Below are 10,554 nucleotides of genomic sequence, written 5' to 3' on the forward strand. Positions count from 1 at the left end.
GTAGAATACCATACAAATATTTGTTATTGTTATTGAGTTGTTTTAGTCATGTCCAACTCTTTGTGACCCTACTCGGGGGTTTTCTTGGCACAGATATAAGAGTGGTTGGCCATTTCCTTCCCCATCTCATTTTATAGATGAGGAACTGAGGCAAATTGGGTTAAGTGACTTGACCAGGGTTACACCGCTAAAAACTGTCCCAGGCTGGATTGGAATTCAGGAAGGTGAGTCTTCCTAACTCTGACTTTTTGGCTTGACACTTTATTCACCTCGCTGCCCATATAAATATTAGCTATTATGATTTTGAGAGTAAACATGGCATAGTGGATAAAATTGGTTTCAGAGTCAGGAAGATCTTGATTCAAGTCATGCCTCTGGCACAAACTAGCTGTGGGACTCTGGGGATAATACTCTTAGTTAGGCAACTAGCTCTAAGACTATAGGTTTCAGAGAAAGTGTTTACCTGTATTGCTAGAGGAAGTTTCCTCACATGGCAGTCTCCTATGTCAGTGAAACCACAGGTCCAGGTCCTATCCCCTACTATTATTATTTTACAATAAGCTTTTCTATTCATTTTTTCTGTTCCAATAAGGATTACATGCAATTGTGTCCATTTTTCATATGGGAAAACTGAGATCAGTAAAATGCCTTATAAGGGTTCCACAATGAACAAGTGACATGGTGAGAATAGTACTCAGATCTTCAGGTTCCTGAGTCCTCATCCCTATTCAGCAGCACTATATTTCAACATTTCAAAAGAAAATGTCCATCTCCCTTCCTAACAGGACTCTCTTTTCTTCCTTCCTTTCCCCCTTCTTTCCCTTCTTACACTCTCTCTCTCTCTCTCTCTCTCTCTCTCTCTCTCTCTCTCTCTCTCTCTCTCTCTCTCTCTCTCTCTCCTGCCCTCCTTTAGCCTCTCCTCTCCTTTCTTTCTCTATCCCTTCTCTCCTCTTCTCATTATCAGTAGTATGGCTCATATGGCTCATTCTTCAGTCAGTAAATGACTAGCTTCCCCACAGTTCCATCAGTTCCATAAGTTTACTTGAGGAACCTCTTCATCTAAATGAGAAAATAAGTGTATGCACTTATTTATAAATCCTTTACAAGCTGGGAATGACTACTCCTTTCTAATATGCAACAGGTCATTCCTGTGACTGTTCAATTGAGTTTTTTTCCCATGCACTTATGGGTAGGGATCCCTGGCTTTCCTAACCATAGATCAGAGTGAAATGTAGCTATGGTCTAATCCCAAAGGTATTGTTAATAATTTTAAAGGGCTTCTCAAAGGTATTGTTAATAATTTTAAAGGGCTTCAAAATTTAGCAATATTAAAATATAATTAGATACTCTCATTGCCTATAATCAGCCTAGTTACTTAAATATGAAAAGCACATATTATTTCATCTGTGTGTGTCCCTAGAACTCATCATTTTTAAAATTTTCCTAGAGATATTTTCCAATCACTAAATGTGATTCTATTCCCATCCACTCAACATTTCAATGTTGAGAACATTCATTAATAATATTTGGCGAGATCTTCCAATTTCACATGAGGCATATTGCACTCTCAGCTGGTATGCAGTAAGTTTGAATCATCCTTTTCTTATCCAGGAGAATGCTAGCAACTAGCTAGCAACTAGCAACTAGCTAGGAGAGAGAATGTCCTCTCCTATTTCTCTATATTGTCACCATCAGGGAAGGGGGCATAATAAACTTACTCCAGGGCACATCTATGTGCTCAGCAAAATCACAGTTGATATATAGCTACCAGCTCCATTTCTTCTCACACTTATTTCCATAGTAAAAATACCCAGGCATAACTCAACCAGAAAACCATTTCACCCAAAAAAATTTCCTGCCCATTTTCCCTCATCATTCCATGTAATCTATCTACCACAGCCCTCCTTCCTCTCCCCATGGGGAAGAAAACATTAGCTTGAAACAGATTCTCATAATGCAGAAGTTCCTCCCTAGGCATTTGGTAGACACTACTGGATATAAAAGACTCTCAGATGGTAAGGATACTACCATATTTAACCAACTAAGGCAATGTCTTAAGAAATGGCTCCTTTGTGGCCAGAAAGAGTTATTTCAGCTTTCTCCAGTGACTAACGTGCTCCTATAAAATCTGGTTCATGTAAGACTGAATGATTAAAACCATTCAGCAGAGTTCACTTACTGCAAGGAATTCCTTCAAGAATTTCTGCCCAAAGTGATGCATGTCTTTGGGGATAAGCCACATAGCCTAAAATGTGAGCATAAAACTTGGCAAAAATCTCTAAACACTTTTCAAAAAAAGAAGTTGAGATACCACGCTAAGAAGACCATATAATGCCTTGTGGGGCAGGGGGATCTAGTTTTGGACTCAGAAGATTTAGGTTTCATTGCTTTACAACTTATCTCCCCACATATTTGACTAGCCATTGAGCTTCTTGCATTGTCTCCCTTCTTTCTACTCCCATTGCTAACAACCTAGTTGAAGTCATCTCTATATCTTCCCTTGACTTTTGTAATGCACTCCTCAAATTGATCTCCTGTATCCCATTCTGTCCAGCCTGGATACTACTGCAATATTAATCTTCCTAATGTAAATGCAGGGGTTTTCCCTTCCATAAGAAAAATCTGGCTTATATTGCCAGAAAGGGAGGTTGCTGTCCAGGTCAAAGTATTATATGTTCTAAAAGGAATTTATATTGGAGATTTCTTTAGTAGGATTATAACAGGAAAAACTGGTGGTCTGGAAGACAATGCCCACCTGCTCCCAGAACCCTGGCTGGAATAGCTTCACAAAGTTTTATCTTGGTATAACCTACCAAACAATATTTCAAGCCTGTACTGCCAGTTAAAGTTCTATACTGAATACAGGATTGTGCCTCTAGCTACACTCCATTTCCTTTGGAACAGCTTAGTAGCTTCTCAGCCTTCTAGGGTTGTAGAAATCAGTCCAGGTTTCATCTTATCTTACTTAGCATGGAGCAGAGAATACAATTATCATTACTTATCTGTTTCATTGGTCCACATTTCCACTAAAAATCCTAACCTCTTTCTTAATTTTATTACTCAAAAAGAACTACACTCATATGTTAGAGTAAATTTCCTAAACTGAATGAAAAATTAAGAGATAGAACATTTTAATTTCCTGACCACCTGATCACAGCTACAGCTAGAAATATCTGAAATCTCCATCTCTAATGGTTTGCAGCCACTGCTCGTAAAATATGAGTCTCAACTTTTCTTTGGTCAAGAAATATGTTCACTCAGAGGTACTGTACAGAGGAGGGCTATGAAGCATCCCTTCAATGCCAACATCAGGAAGAGGAGAAACGGAATTTTCTCAGTATATGGTACCTCCATACCAACTCTATTTCAAACTGCATTCAGTCTTAGATGAAGTCTAGAGTCTAATGGTCACTAAAAGATCTCTCCAACATTGAAGGTTTCCCTTATGTTATTCCCACAGCAAGGTACCCTGTCTCACTTCCTATATAGGATACAAAGCCATTGTCCACACTGATTCTCTTTGGTCTGTCTAGCATATTTCCATGTGTCCTCTGAGACCTTGTATGGTGCATTTCCCTTAAATAAGTAACCTTTTTTTGGCAATCAGCTATTAAATAACTTTGGGGCAGCTGTTTACATTACCAGTCTCTACCACTACAACCTGACCCCTTCCCATCCTTTTCATGCCTTCACCTGGTGATAACCAGAGAAAACTCTAATCTGATTTAAATATGAGTTCCACAATATTCACTTTTGGTCACATATTCGGTTTTACCCAAACCTTCAACTTCTCTAGTGAGTAAAGTCCAATCTACTTAGCCTAGTATTAAATTAATTAATTAATGTGCCAGCCGCTGTGCTAAGCACTAGGCAAAAAAAGGAGACAAGAGGCAGTTCAAGAACCTTACAAACTTATGGTTTACCATCCATGATTGGCTTCCAGAAGACCTTTCAAACTTCATATTATGATATGTCCTTCACCATAGAATCATAGAATGTACCAATATTCCAGGCAAACCAGACTACTTAGCATTGAACAAACACATCCCACAGCTTCCCACCTCTGTATACATGCCTCACACTATGAAATATAGTTCTTCTAAGAAGGGTGTACAAAGTACATCCAACATTTGAGAAGACATAAGGAACTTTGGGGAAGTTCTAAAGAAACCCATCTCATGTTACCTTTCCAATATAGAAAGTAGTTTATTTGAGCTGAATGTGAGCACTGGCAAAGTGGAAAAACAATGAGAGAGGAATATATTTTAAAATTAAGCTTCAATCAATATAACATAATCTTTGATGCTGGGAACAAACAAGAACAGATGGAGCAAGCATGTTTGGGGGAAAGGAAAAGAAGGAGGAGAAGAAGAGGATTACAAAGAGGAAGAGAAAGGGCCAAAGATCAAAAGAAAAGAGAAGGGAAAGAATAAAGAGCACAAAGGAAGAGAAGGAAAAGATGGACAGGAGAAAGGAAAATATCAAGAGAAAAAAGGGAAGAAGAGAAGAAAAGAGAAAGGAGAAAAAGGAAAGATGGAGGGAGAAGGACAAAGAGGTGGAAAGTGAGGGAAGGAAAAGAGCAAAAGCTTCTCATTTAGAAAACCCACATCCTAATATGACTACTGCTATTCCCAGTACAAAATTTCACATTTGGGAGTATATCCAACTCTAGCATTTGTATTTGAACTGTTGAAGCATTCTCTGACAACAGCCTTGTCAATGTTCTTCTTTGCAAAATTATAAAAGAAAGAAAATAAATGAGAAGTTCCACCACCATATTGATTCAGGCAGTCACAGAAAGATTTAAGATTAGAATTTATGATTTCTAATCTCGCCAAACTCTTGGGGCCTCTGCTAAGCAGAGTTTGTACTTTTCTAGTACTTTGTTTGAGCTTTGGATATGGGCCAAAACCTCTTCACATTTTCAGTAGCAAAATTATATTTTGAAATTTATTTCTGTCCATTTATTCTCACATCATATGATATGGGGGATTTTGGTTTCTAGACTTTTTTTCTAAACTACTGTATAATCAGTTTCCCTTTGTTGTGCTGCTTCTGCTATTGTCACTATAAACTTTGGGTAAAGTTCTGTTGATTTCACAAAATAATAATTGGTTTCCTTTGATCTATAATCCACTCCCCTTTTATCATGATGAATTATGTCATCTGTAATATATTCAGAGCTTTGAAGAGTAGTCAGAGGTCTGCTGAGGACTAATAAACACTCTTTGTTTGTGATCATTCAATGCATGCTACTTGAACATGGTTTTTTCTCTTAAAAATGTCATAATCCTCAACTCTTTTAATGAAAACTCTGGTATTTTCCTCATCCTTTTTTCCACTTAAAATGATGAATATTCTCTTTCCTCTTGACAAACTTATTAGTATTGAAATGACAGTGATTCTTTTCTGAACTTATCCTAGAATTTCTCCCATTATTTGAAATCATCATATGCAACACATGCCCTACTATTCACAAGTAGATCATTCAAAGGCTTTCATCTTTTGTCATATTCTAAATGGTAAATCTTCTAAGGTACCATGGAGAGAATGCTGACTTAGAAATCAAAGGCTTCAAGTTCAAATCCTCTTCCATTAATTGTGGGACCTTGGGCAAGTTATTTTATACCTTAGTTTCTTCATATGTAAAATAATGGAGTTGGATGGGATGGACTCTAAAGATTTAAGGTTCATTATGGTCTTAATTTATGATTTCATCATTCTGTTTCAGAAAACAAACTAGTCAGATCCTTCTAGGTGTCTGGTATGTTCATTTTTTTTAACACATATAAGATTTATAAGATTTAAAAGACTGAAGTCATTTGGCCTGACCTCTCTCAACTTCCTTTCATCAACTTTACCCTTTATAAGATTCAGTTTTCTTAATTTTCTCTATAAAATTAAAAGGACTAGACTAAATGATCTCTATAGTAAAGTCCAAATAATGTGACCAACAATGTAGTGTTAGGGACATACAGTCCAACCTATATTCAATAAATGATCTCCACTTTTAAGACACTTAAGTGGTCATCTAACTTTTTTTTAAAATTTAAACTTTTATTAATATTCATTTTTAACATGGTTACATGATTCATGCTCCTGCTTTCCCCTTCACCCCCCGCACTCCCCCCACCCATGGCCGATGCACATTTCCACTGGTTTTGTCATGTGTCCTTGATCAAGACCTATTTCCAAATTGTTGGTAGTTGCATTGGTGTGGTAGTTTCGAGTCCACATCCTCAATCATGTCCACCCCAATCCATGTGTTCAAGCAGTTGTTTTTCTTATATGTTTCTTCTCCTGCAGTCCTTCCTCTGAATGTGGGTAGCATTCTTTACCATGAATCCCTCAAAATTGTCCTGGGTCATTGTGTTGCTGCTGGTACAGAAGTCCATTACATTCGATTTTACCACAGTATATCAGTCTCTGTGTACAATGTTCTTCTGGCTCTGCTCCTTTCGCTCTGCATCAGTTCCTGGAGGTCTTTCCAGTTCAACCTGGAACTCCTCCAGTTTGGTCATCTAGCTTTTACTCAAAGATATAGCACAGAGATCAGAACACAGTGGGACTATCAGACCACTTGTCTGTTAATAAATATGTATCAAGAACCAGACACTGAGCTAGCTGGGTGCTCTCTCTCTCTCTCTCTCTCTCTCTCTCTCTCTCTCTCTCTCTCTCTCTCTCTCTCCCCCCACTCCTCCTCTGATCAGAGACAGGATCTCCTCTTCTCCTTGTTGCTGGGGTGCAGTCCATCCTTTAGGATCCATGCTGAGTGTCTGTTTGGAGACTGGATCCTATTTTAGATGTTCAATAAGAGCATTCTGAAGTTAATCTTCTATAAAGAAGAGTGTGGAGAAAACAGAAAGGCTATTATGAAGATTCTTGGAACAGAATAAGACACTTGCAAACATCATGCCCAAGTTTTACTGCATTTACTGTGATACTTACCTCACTCATTATTCTCCATCTGTGAGGAAGACCCACTGCAGTAGAAGGAAGCAGAAAGAGAATGTGAAAGACTTTTATCAAAAATGGATGGAAGAGCAAGCCCAAAGCCTGATTGATAAAACTACCCCTGCATTTCAAAAAGGAAGAATTCTTCCTAATCCTTTCTCTGCACCTCCATCAGGAGGGCCTATGATCCCATCTCTTTACTCTAGCATGAGGAAGCCTCCCCCTCCTGGGATGATGTTTATGGGGCCTCCTCCTGGCAAAAGGATGCCCATGGGAGTTCATATACCTATGATGCCTGGCCCTCCAATGATGAGACCCCTTCCCCATCACATGATGGTGCCCACTTGATCAGAGATGCCCAGGCCAGACAGATGAAATAAAAGAAATACAAGGAAGCCTATTTCTCAGTTTTCAATTCTTCATTCTGTTTCACCAGAACATCATGGTTCTGGGCCTCAGATATGTTTTTTTCTTTCTTTCTTTTCCCCCTTCCCCTTTTAAAACATTGACACTATTTTACATCACTGTCACTTTCAGTGGTCCAACCCCTTCCCCTACCCTTCAGTATTTCCCTCCCCTGTGATAAATAAGCACAGTGAAGAAAAAAAGAAGCATATTAGATATGTCTAGAAATTATCGCCTTTTCTGCACCTATAGTTTTAACTTTGCAGTGGTCTCTCTTCCTCTCCCCTTCAGTATTTCACTCCCCTGTGATAAATAAGCACAGTGAAGGAAAAAATGAGCATATTGTACATGTCTAAAATTTTTTCTCTCTTTCTGTACCTATATTGTTTTAGCACCTCTCTGCCAAAGGAAAAGAAAGGAAATGTCCTTTACCACCTTTACCAGTCCGCTGAAGTCACAGTTGCAAAATACATTCCTTGAACAGAAGTCATTTGAAGTTTATTGGTGTTGTGTTCCTAAATATTGTGGTGGTTGTATAAATTGTTTGTCCTGTTTCTGCTTACTTTCCCTCTACCATTAGTACACAGAAACCTTGACGTGTTTCTCTGATCCATGTTCATTTCTTACAGCACAATAATATCCCATCACTTTCATATATCTCATTTGTTTGATGTTTCTTAACTGATAAGTATTGTTGGCTTACAGTTCTTTGCTGCCACAAAAAGTGTTTCTATTGATATTTTTTTACATATGGGGCCTTTCCCACTATCTTTGCCTTTCTTGGGTTATATAAATATAGTGGCATCACTGAGTTAAAGATGTGTATTTTAGTGACTTTTTAGAGTGATTCCAAATCATTTTTTTCAGAATTATCAAACAAATTCATAGCTCAACCAAAAGTGCATTAGTGTGCCTATCTTTCCACAGTCCCCCCAACACTGACCATTTTCCTCTTGTCATCTTTCTCAAAATTATTTGTGTAAAGTGAAGCTTCCACTTTAATTTGCATTTTTCTTTTTAGAGAGTTGGAGTATTCCATCATGATTAATGATAGATCGCCAGTTTTTGTGTTTTTTTTGCTAACTGCCCCAGGGGTAGCTTCCAAACATGTAAGAAGACTTCCCACTTCCTGTCAAAGAACCAATTTAAAAAGGAAGAATGAGGCAGAAAATCAGCTTATATTTGTTTTATTGATGTATAAAAATAAAAGTATTGATTGTTTTAGCATTGGAAAAAAAGATCCAGACACTGAACTAGGCAGTGGGAATACAATAAAATGCAAAAGATTTTCCCTATTCTTAAGGATAATTCTTCCCTTATCCATAAGTCTGAAAGATAAACTTTCTATATTCTCCTAATTTGTTTAAAGTGTCACACTTTTTTTCTAGATCAAGTGTTCACAGTATGAAAACAACTATGTACAAACAAGATATACACAGAATAAATTGGAAATAATCAAATGAGGGAAGGCCCTAATATTAAAAAAGGATAAAGAAAGGTTTCCTTTAGAAGGTAGCATTTTAGTTTGGATTTGAAGGAAGTCAAAAGTTGGAAATGGGGAAGAACAGTATTCATAGCATGCAGAATAGTCCATGAAAATGTCCAGACTTGGGGGATAGGATGTCTTGTTTGAGGAACAACAGAGACGAGCCTCAATAGATTGTGTAGATTATAGAGTATGTGAAGGAAAGAGAAGGATATCACCTATAAGATGGAAGAACTAAGAGGGAAGAGTACATTTTAATGCCAAGAACTGGATTCTATATTTGTTCCTGGAGTTGAGTATGAGCCACTGTAGTTTGGAGGGAAGGGGTTGAGAGGACACTTCCCTAGTCCTGAGCAATGGCCAATATGACAGCAAAGGAAAGCGATAAATGTTGGAGGGCATGTGGCAAAATTGGGACACTAATAAACTGCTGGTGGAGTTGTGAATTGGTACAACCATTCTGGAGAAAAATTTGGAACTATGCTCAAAGGGCATAGTTTTTAAATGAATGCCTGTCCTTTGATCCAGCCACACCACTGCTGGGTTTGTACTCCAAAGAGATGATAAGGAAAAAGTCTTGTACAAAAATATTAATAGTCGTGCTCTTTGTAGTGGCAAAAAAAAAAAAAACTGGAAAAAGAGGGGATGTCCATTGATTGGAAAAATAGCTGAATAAATTGTGGTATATGTTGGTGATGGAATATTATTGTGCTTAATGAAATAAAGAAATGGAGGAATTCCATGTGAACTGGAATAAACTCAAGTAATTGATGCAGAGCAAAAGGAGCAGTACCAGGAGAACATTGTACACAGAGACGGATATATTATGGCATGATTGAATGTAATGGACTTTTCTACCAGTAGCAATGCAATGACCCAGGACAATCCAAAGAAACTTAGGAGAAAGAATGCTATGCACATCCAGAGAAATAACTGTGGAACCAGAAATGTATTAGAAAAATATATGATCAACCACATAGTATGATAGGAATTTGATTGTGTTTTGATGTTAAAGAATTGCTCTACTGCAAATATGAATAACATGGAAATAGGTTTTGAACAACGATACGTGTATAACCCAGTGGAACTGCTTGTTGGCTTTGGAAGGGGAGAGGAGAAAACAGGGGGAGGTGATTATGAATCATGTAACCATGCAAAAATATTCTAAATAAAAAAAATTTTTTTAAAGAAATTAAAAAAAGAAAAATGCCTATCCGTATTATTTTACCATTTTTAATTTGAGGAATGCTTTGCATTTGTGAGTACATCACCACTGAGGATGAAATTAAAGCAATTATTAAGTTATTTTGCCTATTTATATGCCAGTAAAACTGGCAACCAAAGGGAAATGGGGGGATATTTATAAAAATATAAATTACCTAGAATAACAGAAGACAAAGAATGCTTAAATACTTATGTCTAAGAAAAAAAGTGAGAAGCTGTCAATATGCTTCATTTGCAAGTGAATCTTGTCAAACATTTAAGAAACAATCTTAATAAAATATCAAATAGTGGAAAAAATAGGTGAGGAGTCCTACCTAATGCTTCTTATGACAAATATGGTTTTAACTTCTAGACTATGGAGAGCAAAAACAGATAATGAAAACTATAGACTAAAAATCAACACAAAAAATTTTACATAAAATACTAGCAAGAAGATTACAGCAATGTATTACAAAAGTCATATACTATGATCAACTGGTGTTTAT

The 10,554-nt window shown here is 37.2% G+C and overlaps 1 protein-coding gene across 1 annotated transcript; it reads left to right on the top strand.

Moving 5' to 3' along the window:
• Positions 1–6,912: 6,912 nt before the first annotated feature.
• Positions 6,913–7,302, top strand: LOC123239976 (U1 small nuclear ribonucleoprotein C-like). Its single transcript, XM_044667315.1, has one exon. The coding sequence runs from the start codon at positions 6,913–6,915 to the stop codon at positions 7,300–7,302; it is 390 nt and encodes a 129-aa protein (XP_044523250.1).
• Positions 7,303–10,554: the final 3,252 nt, after the last annotated feature.

Source organism: Gracilinanus agilis, chromosome 3, assembly GCF_016433145.1.
Source record: "Gracilinanus agilis isolate LMUSP501 chromosome 3, AgileGrace, whole genome shotgun sequence".
Lineage (NCBI taxonomy): Eukaryota > Metazoa > Chordata > Mammalia > Didelphimorphia > Didelphidae > Gracilinanus > Gracilinanus agilis.

What these genes read in the sequence shown, in the direction of transcription:
- LOC123239976 (XM_044667315.1), top strand. Translation starts at nt 6,913, where the DNA reads ATGCCCAAGTTTTACTGCATTTACTGTGATACTTACCTCACTCATTAT.